Here is a 26,891-nt window from a genome sequence, read left to right as displayed (position 1 = left end):
CACTCTCAGGTCTTTTGGTGAAAATAGTAAATAATTTTAATGAAACGTTTTCGGGGTATTCCTCCCCATCAGTGGCGACTCTAGGAAAAATATATAGGGGGGGCACATAAGATACCACAGTCAAACTGGGGGGGCACTAATAATTTTCACCACTAAGTCATAGCACTGAAAATAAACTAAATAATACATAAATAAGATTCCAAAATACCAGAGTAATGCGGTATGCAATGATACCTATTGTACTAACCTAATACTGTACTTAAAAGAGAAGCTTTAAACAGTTTTCCTTTCTTCCTCAGGTATTGCTTCAGACCTGAGAAAGAGAGGAAAACTCTCAAAAGCTTTTCTTTATAGTTTAAAGGGACAGTCAACCATAGAATTTTTATTGTTTTAAAAGATAGATAATCCCTTTATTACCCATTCCCCAGTTTTGCATAACCAACACAGTTATAATAATATACTTTTAACCACTGTGATTATCTTGTATCTAAGCCTCTGCAAACTGCCCCCTTATTTCAGTTCTTTTGACAGACTTGCAGTCTAGTCAATCAGTGCCTGCTCCCAGATAACTTCTCGTGCACAAGCACAGTATTATCTATATGAAATATGTGAACTAACACCCTCTAGTGGCTTCAAGGTCAAAGAAATTAGCATATGAACCTCCTAGGTTAAGCTTTCAACTAAGAAGACCATGAGAACAAAGCAAAATTGTTGATAAAAGTAAATTGGAAAATTGTTTAAAATTACATGCTCTATCTGAATCATGAAAGTTTATTTTGGCCTAGACTGTCCCTTTAAGTTTGTAAATAACATATTTTTTTTTTGTTTTAACACGTTAGTTAACATTCATGATCATGGATGGATGTAACATCCTCCATGCATGATAATATACCATGATGATACCAACTTTTTTTAAGTTTCTAAAAATTGTAAATAACAAATTGGGGGATTTTTTTTTTAAGGCTTTAACACTCAACAACAGAACATTCATGGATGGATCATGTAACAGCCATGATCCATACATGAATGTTCTGTTGTTGCTGACTGTTAAAAAAACTTTATGTATATCTATGTATGCATACATTTAAATAGTCACTTATAACATTACTACTGAAATAGCAATTTCCATTTAGTATATAGTATTTGAGGTAGATCAGTCATCATCATGGCGAAACAGCACTTAAATTTACAAGAATTGTTATTGTCCACAATATTGCTTCGATTAGATTTACTTTTTGTATATTAAATCATGATTATGTGCCCTTTTGAAGTTTATCTAGGGTTTTACAGTGCCATGTGCTATCTCCCAGAGGACATATGTCGGTCTGGTTGCATTATAATATTTTGAATCACAATATTTTACAGAAAGAATTTGAAAGCCGCCATTATTTCTTTGGGTGTGAACTTGTGAAGTGATAAGTGAACAACTCATGTAGTTACCTACATGTCTAGTAAGATTTTTAATAGTTTAGTTTACAGGCTTTCATTATGATGCAACCAGACCAACATATTTCCTCTGGGAGATAGCACATGGCACTGTAAAACCCTAGATAAACTTCAAAAGGGCACATAATCATGATTTAATATACAAAAAGTAAATATAATCGAAGCAATATTTGTGGACATGGACAATAACAACAATTCTTGTAAATTTAAGTGCTGTTTCGCCATGATGATGACTGATCTACCTCAAATACTGTACTAAATGGAAATGGGCAATGGCTATTTTTTTTTATTCAGAATCAATCGGATTAATAAGAAGTTCTATAATCTATCTAAGCTATCTTATTCTTATATCATACCCGGCCCCAGCCGCCCCACCCCACCAAAACCAAATTAATTTACTGAGCTCTGAACGCTCTCTCTTACCGGGGAGGACGACGTCACAGACCGCCGGTCTTCAATGTGCAATTTGCCCCGGGTGCCCCGCAGCCACTGACAGTGCACTCACTCAGTCAGTGTTCAGTTGAGACTCGACTGTGCCCCAGTGTGTCATCAGCCCAGCTCCGCCTCCTTCCCCCACGCTTCTGCAGAACTTGGCTGCCGCTTGCTCCTCCCTCTTCTCTCCAGAGTCCAGTCTCCATTAGACTGTCTGTGACGAGTGCGGCCGGTGTGAACTTCGTCGTCGTGATTGATCTGGAGGAGGAGAGGAGGTGCAATTGCCAGGACCAGGCCAGCTGTCACCTGTCAGCTCAGCACACAGCACAGCATGATGCCATATTGCCAGCAGGCAGCGCAGCAGCCATTACTTAGGCGACGGCGTAATTTAGCTGCCGCGTGTTGAGCTGGCATGAGGCACGTGCTGTGCTGTGGTGTGTGAGGACTGAGGCGGACTTTTTACTCACTGAGAGGCGCACTGCCTTTAGCCCTGCCCGCAGCCCTTATGCTACAGCTTAGCCGCCCTCATCATCAGACATCATCGACATGATCACCACGTGGTCAGGTGTCGTGTCACATCAGTAGTCTGTCTCTCACTCAAACAGCAAGTGAAGATCGAACGGAACAAGTTACAGTACAGAGAGTGAGACAGTAAATATATACACAAAAAATAAACACTTACACAATAATAAAATAATTTATTCTCATACTCCTGATTCAGCATCCTGGTCCTCCACTACCTAGTACTCCAAAATTATAAAAAGTGCCGGGGGGGCAGGCGGGGGGGCAAGCCATTTTCTTGGGGGGGCTAATGCCCCCCCTAGCCCCCCTGTAGTGACGCCACTGCTCCCCATCATCAGCATAAACATAAACTGTATCAAACAAACTTAAATAGAGGCATACTACTCATCAAACTAATGCAAAATACCTGTGTGTAAAATTTTCTCTCAGTGTGGTGGCGCCAAACAGTGTGTGTGTGGACCGCATATTCTGCGTTCCACTGTGAGAACCGGAAGTGTTCAGTGCAGTGTTATTTCCGGTATTCTCGATATTACAATAAAATAATAATAATGTTTTCGCAAATAAACTTGCAATGTTCAAATATATTTAACCATAAGTGACTAAGTGTATCAAAATAGTTCATTGTCTGTGCCATTGTTGACAGTGCATCACATTCTTTGTGAGTTACTCGTATTGCATAAATCTATTTTACTGATGCAATTTTCACTAATCATATATTGCTCATGTGTATTATCATGTTGTTATTCCCTATTAGCTTACACAACATCCCCCTGTTTTTTAATCTTCCTAGTGTCCCTCTCGATCATTTGTATAAATGGTTCAATAGGACACGCTGTCATAATCTGGTTGGCATAGGAACCGTTTGTTATGCCGGTTCTACTTAGGCGGATTGATCTGTTTATTTCTCTTTGTTTTATCCGACTTTACTATGTCATATAACCAGTATTGGCTACCTTAGTGCCTTGCGCTTGTCTTGCTACTTGCAGGATTTTGTTTAATTTAGTCATCTATGTGTGTCATTTGCATGTCCTAAAACATGCCTGTTAAGGGTATATGTAGGGGTTAAAGAATATTCTCTGACACATGTTGTGTGAACTATCTGTGTATCATCCCTGTTGTCGTTAGGGTGCTTCTAAGTTATCAATATGGACTATATGTTTAATCCACACAAATAGACCTGGGTTACAGTGAAGAAATAAAAACATCAAAAAATCTAACATAAATAAAAAATGAAAAGCAACCTTTATATTGTTGCTACATTGTACACTTAGCATTAGTAATGTATAATTGGTTTAGAAGTTGTTCTGAATTGTATCTATCCCTCTTGTACCTGCATACTCCTTACGTATAATGTACACATTTTAGCTCTCTTATTGCATATTTAAGGAAGCTATTGTTGCCCTATTAGTCCATATAGTGCTTTTATGGCACATTACTATATAGTAACTTCCATCCGTGATTCAATTTTTAGTTTGAGCATAGTCTGATAGTCCTAGTACAGTGACCCTAGTTTTTTGTATTAGCACAACCTGACTATGGGGTATATGGGGTATATTCCTCAATTTTGGGGTTAATTTTATCTCCGACATGGTTGTATGTCCATAGTTCATAGATCTGTGGCTTTGTGATATTCCTGTTGGTTGATGTCTCATATCCTGCACGTTGAAATTATCGCCTTAGGTTGATGTAGGTCGATGATCTCTATGAAATTGCTATGTATTTAAAGGAGGCTCAGTATTTTAAGACTACATGAGAACTTATTGGCAATTGGCAATGATAGACCGAGTGCTGCTAAATTGGAGGGGATCATTACCATGACTCCCCCAACAACAGGTAGTGCGCCCTGCACTAAATAGTCTACCCCCCAAGAGGCCTGACTGCCAGTGCATCGTCACATACTACTCAAGGTGTATTTGCCATGCCCCAGTGTGTGTCTCTGCTTAAATGAGCGCTTTAAAGTCTGGAGGTGAGTTTAACCCTCCTGGGGCTATAGTACCCAATCTGTACATCCACTCTGCCTCTCTTCTAAGCAGGGCCTTGTTTCTATCACCTCCCCTATCTAGGGGGGGGATATGATCAATCAGGATGTACCTGATAGTGGACACCTGGTGTCCCATATTGGCACAGTGTCTAGCCACTGGTTGATCCGATCCTCCTTGATCCAACGCCAACCGTATTGCCCGTCTATGGTTAGCCATCATGTCGCGGAGTGTTCCGCTCGTCTTGCCCACATAGAACCGGGCACATGGGCAAAATAACAGATAGACTACAAATGTTGTGGTGCAGGATATTGAGTGCTTGATCTTAAACACTTTATTTGTGTGAGGATGGTGAAAGTTCTTAGTTGTCATGAGGCCATTGCATGTTGTGCACCCTAGGCACCTATATGAGCCTTTGATGTTAATATGGGCAGTGTCCATATAGCTTGATTTAGGGTCTGTGCGTACCAAGCTGTCCTTGAGATTAGTACCCCTCCGGTATGCTATCATTGGTGTCAGGTTGTGCGTAAAGGTCAGTTTTGGGTCAGACTGTACTATTGGCCAGTGTTCTCTTAATATATTCCCAGCCTGTGTTGTGTTAGGTGAAAACGTTGTTGCCATTATCAATTTGTTCGGTTTCTCTGTCAGATTCCCCTTATATATCAGACTGTCCTGGGTGTATGGAAGGACTTCTCTTAGGGTACTATCAATTATCTGTTGCTTGTATCCCCGCTGCAAGAATTTGTCCCTCATGAGCTGCAACTGTGAGACCCCTGTAGCTTTGTTGGAATTATTGCGCACGACTCTAGTCATCTGTGATTTGACTATACCTATACTATACAGCATTAGTGAATAACATAAACTATGATTCAGTGAGCCATAATTAACTTTCTCAGCAACTAATCACTGAGAAAAGAAACACAGATAACAGACATAAGCTGGGTTTCAGGAAAACATAATCTCCTGGTGACTGAACTATATGTATCTTTGTGCTTCTGAATAATGATCTAATGAAAGCAACACAAACCGCCACGGTTCAAATAGACAGACCATACAATGTTAAGTGAATTTTCAATTTGCTTCATTCTCTTGATATCCTACCTAAGTAAAGCAGAAATGTGCTACTGGGAGCTAGCTGGTAATTGGTGGCAATACACATATGCCTCTTGTCATTGGCTCACCATATGTGCTTAGTTAGCTCTCAGTAGAGCCTTGCTGCTATGTGTTTAACTGTTATATGCAAGTTATAATGTGATTATATACTCCAGAGGTAAATTACAGATAAAGGGCTAGATTACAATTAGCGTGCTAGCTTTTACTTTCGCTTGCATGCTAACTGCACTAAAAGTAAATTTTTAACAAGGGCGGTTTAGAACACAAGTTGAAAGTAAAAAGTTATCTTGAGAGCGAAAGTCCAATGAGCGCTAACTTCAGGACTTCGCATATGGCTTCTGAATTAACTCGTCCCATAGTTTCAAGTTGTTTAAAAAAAAATACCATTTATCGCTCACACACTAACCGGACACTGCATTAGACCAACTGCACTAAAGCCAATAGTGGTTACAAATATTTTACACTCAAATGTTCTTCGCATAGAAAAAAAAGTATTATTTTTTTAAAATAGTTTTTTGTAAAATAGTCATCTATACCTATATATCTATATGAATATATACAGGTATAGATATATATACAGATATATATAGAAATAAAATGCTAAGAACATTTTCTTCTTAGTGAAGAACATTCTAATGTAAATTATATGAATGTTTTTTTGATGTCTTAAGACCGCTGCTCCTTAACTGGTCTGCTGCCTCTGATTGACACCCCCTGCTAGCGGCTGATTGGCCGCGAATCTGCAGGAGGCGGCATTGCACAAGCAGTTCCCCAGAACTGATTGTGCAATGTTAAATGCCGACAGTGTATGCTGAGCGGATCATGTCGGACAGACATTAGATAAATCGGCCCGTACCCTTTACTTCAGGTTTCAAGTCGCACTAAATATTCAAATGCAGTTTTGGCTTTTACTCGAGTGCAAACTATAACTTTCAACTTGTAATATGACGCCAGTTAGCACATTTGTGAAAATCCGTTGAAAGTACAAGTTGCACTCAAGCGAAGTCGGCCGCGCTAACCCTTGTCTGGTAAATGAGCTTTACCACAGACTTGTAATATCAAGTTGCGTGGTAATGTTAGCGTGGTCCAGCAATATTGCATATCGCGCCCTGCTTTATCATTAGTGTGCAACTTGACAAGTGGAGCGGCATTTAACTCTCCCGCTTGTGCGCCAACTCTGCTAGAAGTAAGATTTTGCGAGCATCGGGTAGCGCTCGCGTTACAAGTTGAAAGTAAAATGTTTTCACTCGAGCGCTAACTGGGTGTGCACAAAAAGCTGAAGTTAGGATACCGCGACCACGTTAACATATTCTCCCATAGAAGTCAACAAAGCAAGAAAAGTGGAAAAAATCTAACACCCTACTCGTGCACAAACCTGATCGCATATTCTCAAGTGCACTAACCTGACATAAAAATATTAACATTTCACATTCCAATGTTCTTCACATAAGAGAATATGTTCTATTTATTCATAAATACATATTTATTAATATTATTATTATCAGGTATTTGTAGAGCGCCAACAGATTCTGCAGCGCTGTAAACATAGTCGATGTACAGGATAGCTTTTGTAGGGGTCAAGTGGGTAGAGGGCCCTGCCGAGAGTTTCACTGTTGTAGTCGGCTCTTATGAAGCGATCTGTAAACAGCTGGGCCCATAGGCTTACACACTAAGGGGTTCAAGGGGAAAGCAGTGGAGTTAGGAAAGGTTAGTGTTGGTTGTATGCATCCCTGAATAGTAGAGTTTTTAGGGAGTGCTTGAAGCTGTTAAAACTAGGGGAGAGTCTTATGGAGCGAGGCAGGGAATTCCACAAGATGGGGGCCAGTCTGGAGAAGTCCTGTAAACGGGAATGTGAGGAAGTAACAAGAGAGGAAGAGATCCTGAGCTGATCGAAGGGGACAGGAGGGAGAGTATCTAGAGACAAGTTCTAAGATGTAGGGGGGAGCAGTGCAGTTGAGAGCTTTATATGTCAGGGTGAGGATTTTATGTTTAATCCTAGAGGCAAGAGGAAGCCAGTGAAGGGATTGGCAGAGAGGTGCAGCAGATGAAGAGCGACTAGTAAGGAAGATGAGCCTGGCAGAGGCATTCATAATGGATTGTAAAGGAGCTATGCGGCAGCTAGGCAGACCAGAGAGGACGGAGTTGCAGTAGTCGAGGCGGGAGAGGATGAGAGAGTGGATTAAAATCTTGGTTGTATCTTGTGTAAGGAAATGTCTAATTTTAGCAATGTTTTTAAGGTGGAAGCGGCAGGCTTTAGGCAAGGACTGAATGTGAAGGAAAGATCTGAGTCAAGTGTGACCCCAAGACATCGGGCATGTGGGGTAGGGGTAATGATGGAATTATCAACAGCTATAGAAATTTTGGGGGTGGAGACATTGGAAGAAGGGGGAAAAATAAGGAGTTCAGTTTTGGAGAGATTTAGCTTAAGGTAGTGAGAGGACATCCAAGATGAGATGTGAGAAAGACAGTTAGTGACACGGGTTAGTAAGGAAGGAGGTAGGTCTGGTGCAGAGAGGTAGATTTGGGTGTCATCGGCATACAAATGGTATTGAAACCCATGGGACTTTATTAAGGAACCTAGTGACGACGTGTAGATTGAAAAGAGAAGGGGACCAAGGAAAGAGCCTTGAGGTACCCCAACAGAAAGTGGTAACGGGGCAGAGGATGCTTCGGAGAAGGCTACACTAAATGTACGGTTAGTCAGGTAGGAAAATAACCACGAGAGAGCTGTGTCACAGATGCAGAAGGATTGGAGGGTTTGGAGCAGAAGAGGGTGGTCAACAGTGTCAAAGGCTGCAGACAGGTCAAGGAGGATAAGCAGAGAGAAGTGGCCTTTGGATTTAGCTGTAAGTAGGTCATTGGTAACCTTGACAATTGCTGTCTCTATAGAGTGATGGGAACGAAATCCAGATTGCAGTGGGTCAAGAAGAGAGTTTAGTGTAAGGAAATGGAATAGACGTGCGTAAACTAGCTTTTCGAGGGGCTTTGAGGATATATATATATATATATATATATATATATATATATATATATATATATATATATATAGAAAAACATTATATCATCCCGCAGCTCCAGAAAAAAGAGAAATATTGTAAAGAGTCTTTTTTTCTTAAAAACAAAAATAAGTTTTATTTCCAAAAATGTTAAAAAGAAGCATGTAAAAACATGTAAACCATATAGGCTAGTCGCAGGCCTGCAACAAGGTGTTCAGAACCCAACGCCAAACATGTTTCGGGCCTAGCTTCAGCCCTTGTTCACTGGCATGATTTGGGTTCACACCTGCTAGTGCTATTTAAGGATAAGATACTTAAAATGATTGCAGGCACCTGTGCAATGTTAACTCTTTATGTGATCTTAAATGTATGACAATAAATAATACTAGTGCAAGTTACCTTATACCTATACCTTTTAAATTTAGAGAATAATTTCAAACAATATTACAACTAGATTTAGAATATTATATTTTAAATATATTATATAAAGTATACTCTCTGATGAATTTTGTAGAATCAGTAAAATAAATCTACATCCATAATTGAATTTAGACCAGAGGGGTGTTTTGTCTGTAAATTAAAGATCCAAAACACTTCTCTCTGGTCCAAACGTCTTTCCCTGTCTCCTCCTCTCCTATGCCTTGGTATGTGATCTATGCCTTGTACTGTTAATAGGGATTCATTTGAATTGTGTTCCTGTCTAAAGTGTTTTGCTATTGGAGTTGTACTATCAGAGTTTGCTATATCCCTCAAATGTTGCAACACTCTATCACGTAGGGCACGTTTCGTGCGCCCTACGTATTGCTTTTTGCATCCCTGACATGTCAGAAGATAAATAACATGTGTGGTGTTGCATGTAATTCTGTAACGTATGTCAAATTCCTTGCCTGTAGTACTAGATTTAAATTTTGTTCCTTGTTCTATGTGTAGGCAAGTTTTACATATTTTACCATTACATTTGTTACAACCTAGTCTTTGAGTTAACCATGTCTGTTTACTGTTGCTAGGCAACATTGATGGAGCAAGAATGTTGCCTAACGTTTTCGCTCTGCGAGCTGAAAAGAAGCAACCTTCATTGACAATTTTCTTTAGTTTAGTGTCACTTTCTAGGATGGGTAAGCAACCACGTACAATATCACAAATTTTGTTAAAATCTCTGCTGTAATTTGTGATAAAAGTGGGTTTGTTGTGTTGTCTTAGTTTTTTTGGGGTGTCTTTGTATATCAATTCATCTCTGTTAATAAGATCTACTTTACTTTTTGTTTTAGTAAGAAGGTCTGTTTTATAGCCCCTGGCCTCCAATCTTTGATTAGTCTGTTCGGCATGTATTTGAAATTTTGTTTCTGTTGTGCAATTACGTTTTGTCCTAATTAGTTGTCCATATGGAATAGATTCAATGGTATGTTTAGGGTGACATGAGGAAGAGTGTAAAATAGTGTTACCTGCTGTGCTTTTTCTAAAGAGTTCTATATCAATAGAATGTGTATCATTATTAGATGTTAAAGTAACATCCAAAAAATTAATTGTGTTGGCATTTTCGGTCATAGTGAAGGATAAATTAAGTTTGTTGTCGTTGACATATTCAAGAAACCCAGCAACTGATTGCTGGTCTCCGTCCCACACCAACACCAAATCGTCAATGTACCTCCCAAAAAAAACAATGTGATCTCGAAAGGGATTAGTATCTCCAAAGACGTGGCACCGTTCCCAGAACCCCATATAGAGGTTAGCATAGGAAGGGGCAAATTTAGCCCCCATAGCGGTGCCACGTCTCTGGAGATAGTAATGATCCTCGAACATAAAAAAATTGTGTGTAAGAAGATATTCAACAGCTGTGTGAATAAATTGATTGGTGAAAAAATCATATGAGGTATGGTGAGTAAGAAAAAAATGTAATGCCTCCAAACCTAAAGTATGAGGAATGGTGGTATACAGTGAAGTAACGTCTAGAGTGACAAATCTATAAGAGTCACACCATGTAACATGTTTGATTTTTTCAATGAATGATGTTGTGTCTTTCAAGTAACCATATAAATCTACAACTATGGGTTGTAAGTAAGAATCAACCAAATCAGATAATCTTTCATTTAAAGAACCTATGCCTGCCACTATTGGGCGGCCTGGAGGGTGTATAGGATCTTTATGTAGTTTTGGAAGCTGATGGAATATGGGTACGCAGGGATTTTTAGGCAGGAAATACTCCATGACCTTATCAGAAAATACTCCATCTAGTCTAGCTTTATGTATTATTTCTGACAAAATTTCCTTGTATACCTTAGTAGGGTCAGATGAAAGGGGTTGGTATACATCTTTATTTGTAAGCTGTCTGTTAGCTTCAATTAAGTAATCTTTCCTGTTTAAAATTACTGTGTTACCACCTTTGTCTGATTCCCTAATGACTATACTCTGATCTTCTTTAAGTATAATATATATATAATTAATGGTATTTTGGTACAATATATATCTATACATATATATATATATATATACAGTATATATATATATAAAATGATATATAGGTATAGAAATATAAAGGAATATCTATTTCTAAATACTTAGAACATATTCTCCTATGTGCAGAACATTGGAATGTGAAATATTTCCAGTAAATACACAGTATAACTCTGTATTAAATATGAATATTGCATAAATATTCTTTTACATGTTTTCATCTACTTGACTGCAAAGGGCTCCAATGCACATATATATATATATATATATATATATATATATATATATATATATATGTGTGTGTGTGTGTGTGTGTGTGTCTTTATGTGTGTACATGTGTATTTATATGTTTATATGTGTATATATGTCTGTAAATACATATATACACATATAAAAACATATGTACGCACAATTAAAAAACATATATATATACATACATATACATATTTACACATGTATACGTATATCTCTATGTTATATTGTTATTATGAGTGTAACTGTACATTTACATGTATTTTGTATGTGTTTTGTGCAACTTTTTTGTTTCGCGAAACGATTAGCCAGCCCTCTGAAGTTGCAGTAATCATTCTTTTCCAAAGTAGTGTCCCCCATTTTTGCATTTGTTACATGTTATAAGGTAAACCAAATTTGATGAGGAGCAAGTAAAACAGCCCTGGGTTTTGTATTCCTGTTCTCCACTGGGTAGTGGGATTGTCTCTGTTATTAGGATGTGATGGCAGGTTTTGCATTGCTTTGGGTTGCAGGTAAATATGGGGTGTGATAGTTGGCTTTTGATTAACATTTTTTTAAGGTTTAGGGGTTGCCTGTATGATAGGAGGGTGGGTCATGCAATTTTTCTTATATATATTCTTAAATATCTAATTGCGGGTTGTAGGTTACAAGAGGTATCCTGGTATTCTCCAATGCTGGCCTGTAGAGTTTGGACCTGGGTATTTTATTCTATTTTTATATTATTCTTATCATAACCTACAACCCACAATTAGATATTTTAAGAAAAATTGCCAGAGACTTACATACAACTCTAAACAAGGACAGAGAACTAAAACAAATATTCCCAGACCAGTCCTCTAATACAGACAACCCCCAAACCTTAAAAAAATGTTAATCAAAAGCCAACTATCACAACCCACAAAAAAGTGCATTTCCCTGCAACCAAAAATGATGCAAAACCTGCCCTCACATTCTAACAATAGAGACACTACCCAGGGAAGAACAGGCATACAAAACTCAGGGCTGCTTTTACTTGCTCCTCATCAAATGTGCTTTATCTCATAACATGTAACAAATGCAAAAATGGCTAAAACTAAGTTGGAGAAATAGGTCAACAGCTCTGGTTAACTGTTTGCCGAAACAAAAAAGTGTCACAAACACATCAAAAATACACCGAAAAGTACAGTTACACCTATAATAACACCATTGAAAAAATATTGCACAAAAAAGTTATAAGGGATCAAAGATATGAGGGCTCAGGTATTTTCATATGTATTTCACATAAATACATATCTACACATATATAGACATATCTACACATATATAGACATATCTACAGATAAATAGACATATCTACACATAAATAGACATATCTACACATATATAGACATATCTACACATATATAGACATATCTACACATATATAGACATATCTACACATATATAGACATATCTGCACATATATAGACATATCTACACATATATAGACATATCTACACATATATAGACATATCTACAGATATATAGACATATCTACACATAAATAAACATATCTACACATATATAGACATATATAGACATATATGTAAGTGCATTGGAGCCCTTTGCAGCTAAGTAGAAAAAAACTTAAAGTCATATGTATGCAATATTCATTTTTAATAGTGTTATAGTGTGTATTTACCGTAAATATTTCACATTCCAATGTTCTTCACAAAGGGGAATGTGTTCTAAGTATTTTTGAATAGATATTCCTATATATATCTGTATATATCTATACCTATCTATAATCATGTGTGTATATATATATATATATATATATATATATAAATATATGTATAGGTATAGATATATATTATACCAAAATACCATCAGATATAATGTATATAGAAATATGTAAATAGAACATATTCTGTTATGTGCAGAACATTTGAGTGTAATATATTCATATTTTCATATTGGGTTAGCACACATGAAAAAATGCGATCGGGTTTGCGCGGGAGTTGGGTGTTAAAAAAATTTTCACTTTTTTTTTCCATTGAATTCTATCGGGGAATATGCTATCGCTGAGATATTGTACGTTTGGCTTTTTGCGAGCGTCAGGTTAGCGCATGAGCGAAAACATTTTACTTTCAACCCGTAATACGAGTGCAACCCGACACGTGCAAAATGTTTATTTCTAGCGCAATTAACGCTCGGAGCAGGATCGTTAATTATTAGTATTCATGCAGGGCGAGTTCCTGGCAAATCTCCTACCAACACCAGGAAGTTCAGTAGACTAAAGTACTTTATTGCATTTTAAACACAAATCCCCAGCCATAAAAACACAGTACAGACATTTGAATGTATCTTTAGTACCATTATGTATGACTATGTAAAACTCTGCACTTTTTTACACCGATTAGAATATTTCAGTTATCGAAAGTAAAAGCTAATATGAATAATTAGTAGTTTCCAAGAAATGTTTCCTTCAGCATTAGTTTCCAGTATATATAAATTCTTGGCCAGTTGCAATTCATATGACAAAATGCTGATTTAATATACCAAATAATACATTTAGTATTTACAGTAACTGAACTCTGCTCCTTATATGGAGAATTTCAGTAAATTCGTCAACAAGATTTGCCAAATACAGAGGGATGAATAGTCTGAGATTATTTCTTGTGTGTGTTTTAACAATACATCAAAGGCAGAAAACCCAGAAAAATATACAATTAATTAGAGAATGTTTAGGGTGCTTTGTTAATAGGATTAGAAAAAATGTAAAAATGTAAATATATGTGTGAAATATATCTGTATAAAGCATGAGGAGGATATTTAGATAATTCATTTTGAAAGGGCAGACTCCTCTCTTTCAAGTGAGGGTTTATTTATGCGTGTAAAATGCAGTTCATCACCAAAATGTCAATACCCTGCAAAAGCAGTTACACTACATAAAGCTGAGAGAGATGGACTCTAATAGAGCTCCTGTCTGCCCTCCTCTTTGTAATAGAGGGACACCTCATTTGAAAGGGTAGACTCTCCTCTCTCAGCTGGGTGGTCATTTGTTTATCTATCACACCCAAGAGGGGGATAAGGGCTTTAGGTCTTGCTGCAGGTAATTATCTTTTTATAGATAATATCAGGGCTGAAGGTCAAAAAAATATATATATGTGAAAACTAATATGAATTATACTACCAGTGTACTTACACAGTATATATATAATACTTATAAAATGTTATATTTAAATGTTTAATCGCCTAATAACGTCTCATTAAAAATATATATATAATTTTTAATTCATAAATACACAATTTAAAACAAATTATGATAAACGTACAATCAACTTTAAAATAAGTTGTGGCCACAACTAAAAAGAAAGTTCATGGAATATTCCAAAATACAGTATGCAAAAATCCAGATAAAAAATGTTGCAATACTTCATAAATATAAGGTTTGAGTCAATTTTTTTCTCAATACTTGATACTTGCTAGGTTCTCCAAAATATAACTTACTGACTATTGCCCTTGCAAGTTCAAAGCATACATTCCTCGTTATGCATAGATAGTAATGGCTACAAAGTACCTTTGTGAAAGTCGGCGTTCTCCAGCCGTTATGTTCCTCAATCAGCACGTTACAGTGTGATAGCCAATCAGCTCACTGATCATATGAAAACGATGAAAAAATAAATTGCAAGCTTATATCCAATCCGCACTTTGCGGTATGTCTCAACCCTGAATCTGATACAAAGTCTATGGTGGTTATCAGTAAATTTCACATAAATAAAATGTTGGATTTCTGCTTTTTGCAACCTTTTACTCACCGCTGGGTTTCCAAAGGGGCTCTCACTTCTGCTGCTTCTACTGCATCTGTATCATTTTTCACTTAGCTGTAATTTGAAAATGAATTCCGTGTCTGAGCCGTTCACTTTGTCACCGAGTATACTGAAAAAGGTGCACAATAAAAGCTCCTGGTGTTGAGTTTAGGCTGAACTCGTATCAGCTACTTCATAGAAAGTCAATTCATAGAAGGTCACAGCTACCTTCACCGTTCACCGGATGTGCCGGGGATACTTTACAGTAAATGCTCTTAGTTCTAAGTTCGGCTGAACTCATATCAGCTACTTAGTTAAAAGTCACAACTTCCTTCAAATCAACGCGTTTCAGCATCACACAGATGCCTTGTTCAAGGTTTCAAAAAGCATAAAGACACAGTGGAGCGGATCAACATTTTATTTATGTGAAATTTACTGATAACCACCATAGACTTTGTATCAGATTCAGGGTTGATGCATACCGCAAAGTGCGGATTGGATATAAGCTTGCAATTTATTTTTTCATCGTTTTCATATGATCGATTTCAAAAACAAAGATCAGTGAGCTGATTGGCTATCACACTGTAACGTGCTGATTGAGGAACATAACGGCTGGAGAACGCCGACTTTCACAAAGGTACTTTGTATCCATTACTAACTATCCATAACGAGGAATGTAATGCTTTGAACTTGCAAGGGCAATAGTCAGTAAGTTATATTTTGGAGAACATAGCAAGTATCAAGTAGTGAGAAAAAAATTGACTGAAACCTTATATTTATGAAGTATGGCAACATTTTTTATCCGGATTTTTGCATACTGTATTTTGGAATATTCCATGAACTTTCTTTTTAGTTGTGGCCACAACTTATTTTAAAGTTGATTGTACGTTTGTAATAATTTGTTTTAAATTGTGCATTTATGAATTAAAAGCGATATATATATATATATATATATATTTTAATTAAACGTTATTTGGGGATTAAACATTTAAATATAACATTTTATAAGTATTATATATATACCGTGTAAGTACACATATTGGTTTTCACATATATATAATTTTTTGACCTTCAGCCCTTCAGTTATATGGGCGCCACCCTCTATATTATCTATTGAATTATATCATATTTTGAACGTATTTGAGGAGATGACGTTTTTTTAGAGTGTGCATTGAAGGTATATACTATAGTGAGATCTAGAGGAACATTCTTTTATTTTTAATTATCTTTTTATGATAACCACCTGCAATGTACAAATAAGTGGTTATCTGACCCTGCAAATGGTAAAGTGCTTCTAAATTCCTCCCCAGTCCCAGACTCACTGCCATAAACTCCCTTTAACTAAAATATTTTTAACATATTTCATAAGTGCTGTGCCAGAAGTTTGGTTATATGTCCATTTAAATATTGCTTAAAGGGACAGTCAACACAAAAATTGTTTTTGTTTAAAAAGATAGACAACCCCTTTATTTCATTCCCTAGCTTTGCACAACCAACATTGTTATATTAATATACTTTATAACCTTTAACCTCTAAATTTCAGCCTATTTCTAAGTCACTACAGACAGCCTCTTATCACATGCTTTTTATTAGCTTTTCACAACAGGAGACTGCTAGTTCATGTGGGCCAACTAGATAACATTGTGTTCACACCCATGAACTTATTGAAGAGTCAACACAACACAGCACTAATTGGCTAAAATGCAAGTCAGTAGATAATAAATATAAAGTCATGTGATCAGGGGGCTGTCAGAAGATGCTTAGATACAAGGTTACCACAGAGGTTAAAAGTATATTAATATCACCATGTTGGTTATGAGAGCAGCAATGCACTACAGGGAGCTAGCTGTTGATTGGTGGCTGCACATATATGTGTCTTGTCATTGGCTCCCCCCAAGGTGTTCAGCTAGCTCCCAGTAGTGCATTGCTGCTCCTTCAACAAAGGATACCAAGTGAATGAATGAAATTTGATAATAGATGTTGGGTTTAATGTCCCTTTAAAGTGATGGCAAATCCTAGCATTTTTTTTTTTTTGAAACGCTAGAATACTTCATACTGAAAGTTCCTTTATTTGCCTGCAGCGTATGCTGCGCTGAGCACCTCAGACAGCCCATGGCAGAACGCTATTTTGTTATTGAGGTGGTCTTAGCCAATAGCGTGCTAGCTATCCGGCATAATGCGTTCTGCTGTGGGCGGCCTGAGAAAAAAATTATTTGCCTAAGATAATACCTTTATACTTCATATAAGTCATCCAGAAGCCATTAAGCTTTGCCGTACAAAGCCAAGCGTCTATGGTAGTCTTTACTACCATGCAGATACCTATCTCTAAAATACTAAAGGCCTGATTATCTAGAAGTGTCTGAGATCATGAGACTCACTAGTACTATGAAACCGCTGTTGGAATTTTCTATAGGCAGTTTTTACCTTAAGAATAGTGAGTCTCACACAATAGTAAGTATGCGAAGGATATGGATGCATTACAATAGGACTCAAAAATAAATTGTCATTTCAAAAATAGATGAAACTGATAAATGAAATATTGAAATAAAAAGCTGCAGTAAAAATCGTTAAATCACATAAAAGGGATGAGAAAGTCAAAAAGAAACATCCACGATTCAGATAGAGCAGGTCATTTTAAGACACTTTTAAATTCACTTCTATTTTCAAATGTGCTTTGTTCTGTTAGTATCAATTGTTAAAAAAAGAATATGTACATATCCTACACTAGGAGAGGTGAGAGCTAGCTGGTGATTGGTGCCTGCACACATTTGTCTCTTGTGATTGGATGACTAGATGTGTTCAGCTAGCTCTCAGTAGTGCATTGCTGTATATTCAGCTCATCAAGAGACTGAAGCAAATTTGAGAAAAGAAGCAATTGGAAAGTTGTTTAAAATTGTTCTGATTACTGAAAGAAAAGAATTGGAGGCCCATTTATCAAGTTCCATATGGATCTTGTGGGCCCGTGTTTCTGGCGAGTCTTCAGACTCGCCAGAAACAGCAGCTATGAAGCAGCGGTCTAAAGACCGCTGTTCCATAACCCTGTCCGCCTACTCTGATGAGGCCAACAGGAATCGCCACAATTCAACCTGATCGAGTACGATTGGGTTGATTGACACCCCCTGCTGGCAAGACCTTTGATAATTCGGCCTCTTGGGCTTCATGTCCCTTTAACATTGTAACAGCATTCAAATTTGTATTGAAAATAAATACACAGGAATAAATCTATTTAAGGCACTCAGTAGAAATCATAATAAAACTACACTGCTGATGCAAATAATGCTGTAAAACTCATACTTTTAAGTACAAAATTCAAAGCATATTGTTTTCGTCATTGTAAAGTTAGTTTTCCCCTCCTCTGCTAGTGGGCTGAACAGGGGGATTCCATGAACGTAGCTGAAGTTTTGTTGCCAGGTTCAAAGTATTCTCTAAACATTTCACTGTTTCTTCTTGCAAACTGAAAGGTGGTGAAATCGTCTCAAAAAAAAACACAAAACTATAACAGTAAAATACATGCATACAAAAATAGAAGCATTTGTGAGATAGTATGCGCTGAAAGTAGGGTAGTCTGATTTGTATTGGCAGTATTGTATTTACTGTTTAAAGTGTGCCCCCTGCTCCCTGCTAACATAGCTCCCCCCAGCAAAGTTTCTCTTTCCAGAAGCCTCAATATAAGTTTCTTTCACCCACTACCAATAACAGAGAGCCTTCCCACTATTACCTCAGGTTTCAGGGATTCTTCCACTGTTAGTGTAGGTTTGCAGACAGTTAGAGAAAGCTGCCATGAACAAGGTCTCTTACTCCTCTGTCCTCTGTATGAGAAGGCAACTGTTTCTCAGCATCCCATTCAACCTCTCAGAAAGCCTAATCAAAAAGAGAGTTTTTCCATTTTTTTAGTGAGGTATCTCAGAATATTTGTTATTGCTTACTGTCAGTTTTTAACAGAGAATGCATGGAAATGTAGGAAACAAAAGACACTTCCTAACCCCAAGACAAATCGTTTTGCCGTTTTGGAACTATCAGTATGGTGTAGTGGCCTGGCCTAATTTATGATTGTGATTTTAAAGGGACATTTTAATGTAGAAATTATTACTGAACCTAGATTCCAATGTGCCTGTGAGACCTGGTGTTACATACACGGGTTTAACCTACCTTGCAACTGTCGCTAGAAAGGGTTAACCAACCATTTCTACCTTAACCAGTTTGTCACCGTCAAGCCACTCCAAGCAAGCCTGTGATTTAGTTCAGTGGGTGCAAGGGTTAACAAACACTCATCTGTACTAGACACAGAAAAATGCCCAAACTTCCCTTTAATGCTACCTAGACTAAACTATCTTTGGTGCCACCACTTTAAGATTATTATATGGAAAATCCTAAGGAAAACCCCAGACTAAAAGATCCAAAATCCAAAAGCACATTATGGCAAAAATCAATCTAAAAAAAAACACAATACTGTTTATACTATTCTCTTTGGTAATGTGGCACAGATAATTAGAGGCAAAAACTTAATAAAGGAATAAATTTAATAAAGGAATATTTATTATAAACAAAGAGTCATAGTGCATTTATGTAGAAAAATAATTAACAGAACACAAATACACACTAAAGCAATATCTAAAATAAATAGGGAGTAAAATAACAGAACCTAATACTGTAGTAGCTTAGATCTCTGTCCCAAGGGAGCTTGACAAGAAAAGATCATGGTCACTTAAACTGTTGTCCACAGATCCCAATGTAGAGTGGCAATATTATTAAATAAAATTTACCATTAAAGGGAAAGCCTAGTCATAATTGAACTTTCATGATTCAGATGGGGCATGCAATATTAAACAACCTTCCATTTTACTTTTATCATAAAACATGATTTGTTCTGTATGTATTCTTTGTTGAAAGCTAAACCTAGGTAGGCTCATATGCTAATTTCTAAGCCCCTGAAGGCTGCCTCTTGTCTATGTGCATTTTGACAGTTTTTTCACAGCTAGACAGCACTAGTTCATGTGTGTCATATAGATAATAGTTTGCTCACTCCTGTGGAGTTATTTATGAGTCAGCCCTGATTGGCTAAAATGCAATTCTGTTAAAAGAACTGAGATAAGGGGGCAGTCTGCAGAGGCTTAGATACAAGGTAATCATAGAGGTTAAAAGTATATTAATATAGCAGTGTTGATTAGGAAAAACCAGGAAGTTGGCAATAAAGGTGTGGGGAAAAAAGGCAAGAGACAGGGGCGCTCCATGGCCTAGCACAGAAGTAGCAGCGGATGGTAGTGTGTAGGTGAAGATGAGATACTCACAAATAGGCTGTCCCTCCAGGTGCAATATACGCCTACTGGGATACTGCAGCCTCCCAGCTGACTGGTCACCGGTCAATCTCCAAGAAGGATAGGTCACTTCCATGTGATTGGAATATAATGAACAAAAACACCCAATGGCCTAGCACAGGTTGAATAAGGTGTGATAGAAAAATCATTAGCCAAATAATTACAAAGAAGACGCACCGCCTAGTGCTATAGGAGCAGACTGGGAACTCACAGCCTCCCAGCTGACTGGTAGCCCAATGTTCTCCAAGAAGGGGGGGTAGAGTCTCCAACAGTGTGGAAAAATAAAACATAAAACAAATGAGCAGAACTGCAGGGATGATAATTGTATAAAAAATGGTTTATTAAAAATAACAGGTGACGCATTTCTCAGTTCATAGGCTGTTTCATCAAGCCAAAATAGGTCTAGAGGATTAAAACCAGGAGGGGCAAAGTGATAGGACTGGAGTATAAGCCCTTACACTCCAGTCTTATCACTTTGGCCCTCCTGATTTTAAGGTTAACACATTTACACCATCTGCTCAGCTACTATATATTGCTAAGTGTTATATATTTCTAGGACAAATATTATTCATGTCATTGAGTCAATATTTTAGTGAGCTAAACAATACGTGGGTATCAGAAATATATTTATATATTTGTAATAAATGGTATCACACAGAAGTATCTGTAACGTGTGCTATAATAATGTGTCCTTTTGTAGCTTGTGCTGAATGTTTCTGTGTTGACAATGTCATTGTACCAACCAATGTCTCTCCCTCATCTGCAGGTTTCTCTAGCTGGTAACATCCTGCCTGCTGGGCACACTGCCGGGCTCCATGCAAGTTCTATGTTGCATGCTCCCAGGGTGCCAGTCTTTCACTGCTGCCCAACTTCACAACGATTCCCAGCATCCTCCTATTGCATTCTGTTTAAGAAGCAAGTAAGGTAGAGTATGTTATTGATTGGCTGTGTTGTGTATCAGTTATAGCTTGTAGGGACCTTACACTTACAGACAGGGATAGATTTCTCATTAGGTTAATATATAACAGCTGCTTTTGAGCATCTTTCCTCAGGGGTGTGCTTTATAGTTAAAACTTTTCAGCAATCTGTTAACAGAAATCCCAACTGACCCTTGGTATAGCATTGGTTTGAGAGCTACCTCCTTTGTGGTCATGGGCAGCCCAGGCCAGGACAATTAGATAAGGGACTTTTCAATATATTTTTTCAAAAATAAAATGCAAACAAAATATAGTATTTAGTTTTGATATCAGAATGCCCCTTTGAAACCCATCCCTAATCCTTATCTCATTACGATGAATGTTACCAGTTTATATTACATTTTATTTATTTGAGTGCTGCTAGCCCAAATGACACAGAGAATGCCCCACATGAGTTAGCCGTACAGTTTTTTGTTTTTTAAGTAATAATGAAGAATACATTAGAGCACACTGGAATTATTAAAAAATAAATAAAACAGATCTATACAAAAGTATATAAAAAAATGAATTCCCTGTATTTACTAAAGATGGGCGATTTTTTTGCAACATTTGAAAAATGAAACGCATTTTAACACATTAATTTGTTGCTTTTGAATTTTGAATGTTTGAACAACATTCTAACATTTGTTTAATGTAATAGTATTTCTAAGGCTGTCTTTAAATGCAATATTCGAATTATGCAATATTCAAAATAGAAAAATTTGAATCCATATATTTGTATCTATTATGTATCAATTTACTAAATTTCCTACCACATGAACTATTGAACTATTAAATCGAATGTTAGAATCAAAATTTTGAATATGGATATTCAATCTAATTATGACCATTCGAAAGCTAAAGTAACCAAATTTTAATGTATAGTCCTTCTTATCAACATTTAATTGTCCAAAACGAATACCCACAAGATTTTTTGTTCGACCATTGCACTTTCAACACATTCGCCCATCCCTAGTATATACCCTACAAGTAAACATCCCTGACTCTTCTAGCTCCTTATTCTTTCCAGTTTTCCTGTATGTTTATTTATCCCCTGGAATTTGAATTACCCATCTAATTTTTTAAAGGAGTTGGGGAAAGGTAGGAAAAAAGGAAGGAACCGTTAGGATTGTCAGTCTACCCTAACCCTTTGTTATTCTAAGTGGTGTATGCAGTGTCAACATGAGTCCCAGAAATACTCTATTATAGCATCAGCACTATGACTGCTAACTCATATTTATTTTATTTGCAGGTTATTTGAGAAGCAATGGAGTGCACTTTCACGCCTTCGTATGTTCACAAAAACACCACACTGGACAGCAACTATTCATACACAACTGAAACGCCATACGTAAACCAAATATCACATCTTGATGATAAGTTGCATAAAGACTTCTATGGCCTTTGGATTGCTCTTATCACCGTCAACACATTAATATTCCTGGTGGGCATTGTACTGAATAGCTTGGCAATCTATGTGTTTTGCTTTCGAACCAAGACAAAAACCACATCTGTCATTTATACAATAAACCTGATTGTAACTGATCTGCTTGTGGGACTCTCGTTGCCGACACGTATCATTATGTATTACAGTGGAGAAAAATGTGTAAACTGTTCCTTTGTGCACATTTTCACGTACTTTGTTAATATGTATTGCAGCATACTCTTTCTGACTTGCATCTGTGTAGACCGTTATATGGCTATTGTGCAGGTGGAAGCATCACGCAGGTGGAGAAATGCAAATTATGCCAAGGGGATATGCGTCTGTATCTGGGCCTTTGCTGTTGTGGTCACACTTACCATCTTGACTGCTGCAATAAACCATCCTTCATGTTGCCTTTTCCAGCTGTTTTCGTTAACCGTTTTTGAATATTTTGTTCCACTCATTGTTATAACCTTCTACACGTTAAGGATCATGTGGGCTTTGTCCAGATCAACTTTAATGAACCAAAGTCGTGAGAGGCGTATAAAAGCTATCCAGCTCCTTATCACTGTGCTTGTGATCTTTACAGTCTGTTTCACGCCCTTCCATGTTGGCCAGGTGGCTACCTGTCTGAAACCATCTATGGACCGAGATGTCAGTCTAATTGTCTACCATGTCACAGTAACACTGAGCAGTTTAAACAGCTGTATGGATCCTATAGTGTATTGCTTTGTCACCAACAACTTTCAGTCAACTATGAGAAGCATATTCAGGAAACACCAACATGAGCAAATGAGTATGGACATTGTTAGCCTTCATAAAAATTCCAAAGGATCTGGGACGATAACAGCCATATCAAATGCAATAGTGAATCTTCCTTTACAAAGCAGCAATCTCATCTAGACGGGGTTGCTAAGCTGTAGTTACCCTGGAAAATGGATGTAGCATATTAAGACCTTAAACAATTTGTATGAAATACATCCTGATACGTACTGTACTAAAATGACTTTTTTGGAGACAAAAACATGTTTCACGGAACATGAATCTATTTCCAAAAATTAGAGACATTGGGCCTATGAAAAAATAGGAAAGCCAATGATGACTTTATGAATATAATACATTTTTATATAACTTTTCTGTTTTTAATATTTATGCATCACCATGCCTATCTGATGCATATTTACATTAAATTATTTTGTTTTCATTGAAAAAGCAGGTAACACTTTTTTTGTAAAAATTAGGTTTGTAATTGAGCACATTTTGTATAAGAAGGCACTATGCAATTCCGTTATTATTTATCTGACTATAAGAAACAAACTGTGTATTTCAAACAAGACAACTCTGTCATTGAAAAAAATGTCAGCTATATAGTTTTATTATCAGTATAAGTAAACAGTACTTTTCAGGTTAAATAATCTTATTTCTATTGTTACAACAGTTAATTTCACTGACAAGAAAGTACTATGTTGATGCATTTACTGTTTGATATAACGTATTCTACAGGGTCTCTGTGGAATGATTTAATGCAAATTTGTGTAAGAGATAGATTAAAAGTCTGGCTAACTCTTAAATGAGGATGAAGCCTTATCATGTAAGGTTATGTGTTTCTATGAAAGGGTGTGCGACTTAGAAAGATGCTTTGTTTGTTGCAAAACAAGAGGCTGATTCTATGATTCTATAAGGAGCCGCTACTTACAGCATATTTCTCATTTTAACATCATGACCAGTGTTCCCTCTAAGACCATATTTTGTGAGTGGCCCAGCAGTGAAACAGTTAATTAGAGAACCACACCCTACAGTTAGCAAACACTACACAATGCAGACTGCAAGTTATGGTTCCCTTTTTAACAGTTTCACTGCTAGGCCTCTCACAAAATGTAGCCTTAGAGGGAACACTGATCATGACCAAACTCACAGCACTATTATTTAATGACAGCTCATTATATTCAGCTCATAATTATTAGCTATTTTTGATGGATGCTATGACCGACTACAGGAGTGTATAAGCCAACTACACTACAATTAAATCCTTGTCAGCTGCAACAGCACAATTGAATTCTAACCTCATTGTTTCCCGTCCCCTAACTCAATTAAACCTTACCTATCACTGATTTGCCCCACCATAATTAACCCTACAAGCGAGCCTGTGCCAATTCATTCCTCTATTCAAAAATTCCAATCCTCACTGGTTAAATAGACTGACCAATCAAGATTACAGAAGTCATATTAATGTTTTTGACATTTCCCGTTACTTTGGTGGGAGGTTAACTCACTGTGGAGAATCATTTTCTTCTACAAATGTTGTACAACTGTTTCAACAAAACTGCATGATCAGGAACATTGGGAGCTGCTGCTTATTATAGCGACAGTTGTAGGATAATGTCGGTATTGTGATCTAGCACCCCTTATCTGCCAGCCAGAAACACATAAAAAGCAATGTTTTAACCTCTTGGGTCAACATGAGCAGTGCCATTTGTTACTGGCGGTAGTCATACTGGAAAAGGCACCACTTTCAACACCTAGCTGCCACTCAAATTACAAAATTACACATTTAGGACTTTGCTACAACTATTTTAAAGGGACACTGAACCCAATTGTTTTCTGTCATGATTCAGATAGAGCATACAATTTAAAGCAACTTTCTTATTTACTCCTAATATCAATTTTCTTCATTCTCTTGCTATCTTTATTTGAAAAGCAAGAATGTAAGTTTAGAAGCCGGCCCATTTTTGGTTCATAACCTGGGTTGCCCTTGCTGATTAGACAGGTAGTAAGAAGTGAATACAGCGCCAACAAGAGGCCAAGGGATAAATATACTCACAGAGAGATAAAAGAAGATTATTTAATGAACCATGTTAAAAAGCATCAGTAATAAAAGACTATATATAAAAAATGTAAAAAGCACATATAAATAAAATTACAAATACAGGAATATCTTACAGAAGCGGCTCAAAGGGCCAAAGCTGATAATTACAATAAAAACAGAGGTAATAACAGGTGATCAGTGTGAGTGGTAGACCAGAATAAGAGTGTATACTGATAAAACAGAATTAGCCTAAGTACAACTGTAGCAAGTGCATCAAGCAAAAAACTAATAAACAATAATACAAACAATAGTGTTCAAAATTAGTGTTACAAAAATAGTGTTCCAAAAAATAGAAAAATGCACTGCAGTGCAAAAAAAGGGGGTAGCAAAATAATTGTATAGATACAATCAAATAGTGAGTGAGTGCAAATGGATATAAAAATGCTAGCTACTTAATCCAGTGAGGTTAAGATATAATTAAATAAAATACACAATATGCAATAACATAAAAAATAAAATACACAATATGCAATAACATAAAAAATAAAAAATAATAAAATATAAAATATAATCCAAAAAAGTGTTCAAAAAGTTGATCAACAAATGTTAGTGAAGAACAAAAATAAGTCAATCAAAACTAAAAAATGGAAAAAATGGGTGATGAAAAGCAAGGTGAAAGTGAGGAAATTGATTCCTTCCAATGTTAGTTACTTTGACAGATCCAAATTCCTGAGTGTGGTTGCTGAAGTAGCTGAATCAATTAACATTGGAAGGAATCAATTTCCTCACTTTCACCTTGCTTTTCATCACCCATTTTTTCCATTTTTTAGTTTTGATTGACTTATTTTTGTTCTTCACTAACATTTGTTGATCAACTTTTTGAACACTTTTTTGGATTATATTTTATATTTTATTATTTTTTATTTTTTATGTTATTGCATATTGTGTATTTTATTTTTTATGTTATTGCATATTGTGTATTTTATTTAATTATATCTTAACCTCACTGGATTAAGTAGCTAGCATTTTTATATCCATTTGCACTCACTCACTATTTGATTGTATCTATACAATTATTTTGCTACCCCCTTTTTTTGCACTGCAGTGCATTTTTCTATTTTTTGGAACACTATTTTTGTAACACTAATTTTGAACACTATTGTTTGTATTATTGTTTATTAGTTTTTTGCTTGATGCACTTGCTACAGTTGTACTTAGGCTAATTCTGTTTTATCAGTATACACTCTTATTCTGGTCTACCACTCACACTGATCACCTGTTATTACCTCTGTTTTTATTGTAATTATCAGCTTTGGCCCTTTGAGCCGCTTCTGTAAGATATTCCTGTATTTGTAATTTTATTTATATGTGCTTTTTACATTTTTTATATATAGTCTTTTATTACTGATGCTTTTTAACATGGTTCATTA

At 36.6% G+C, this 26,891-nt stretch overlaps 1 protein-coding gene and 1 long non-coding RNA gene across 2 annotated transcripts in view; both read left to right on the top strand.

Annotated features, from left to right (window-relative positions):
- Nucleotides 1-22,530, top strand: part of LOC128659632 (uncharacterized) — a 117,309-nt gene extending 94,779 nt beyond the window's left edge. Inside the window, exons 2-3 of the long non-coding RNA XR_008402446.1 lie at nucleotides 21,043-21,200; nucleotides 22,485-22,530. This is a non-coding gene — a long non-coding RNA (uncharacterized LOC128659632). The remainder of the gene's footprint in view (nucleotides 1-21,042; nucleotides 21,201-22,484) is intronic.
- Nucleotides 22,531-22,541: 11 nt separating this feature from the next.
- Nucleotides 22,542-23,558, top strand: GPR20 (G protein-coupled receptor 20; the record flags this gene model as incomplete). Its single annotated transcript, XM_053715955.1, has 1 exon — nucleotides 22,542-23,558. A coding segment is annotated over one exon (1,017 nt), but the record flags the coding sequence as incomplete, so codon positions are not given.
- Nucleotides 23,559-26,891: the final 3,333 nt, after the last annotated feature.

This window comes from Bombina bombina, chromosome 5, assembly GCF_027579735.1.
Source record: "Bombina bombina isolate aBomBom1 chromosome 5, aBomBom1.pri, whole genome shotgun sequence".
Classification (NCBI taxonomy): Eukaryota; Metazoa; Chordata; class Amphibia; order Anura; family Bombinatoridae; genus Bombina; species Bombina bombina.
The sequence above is the reverse complement of the archived record's forward strand: the minus strand, read 5'-3'. Positions and strand labels throughout refer to the sequence as shown.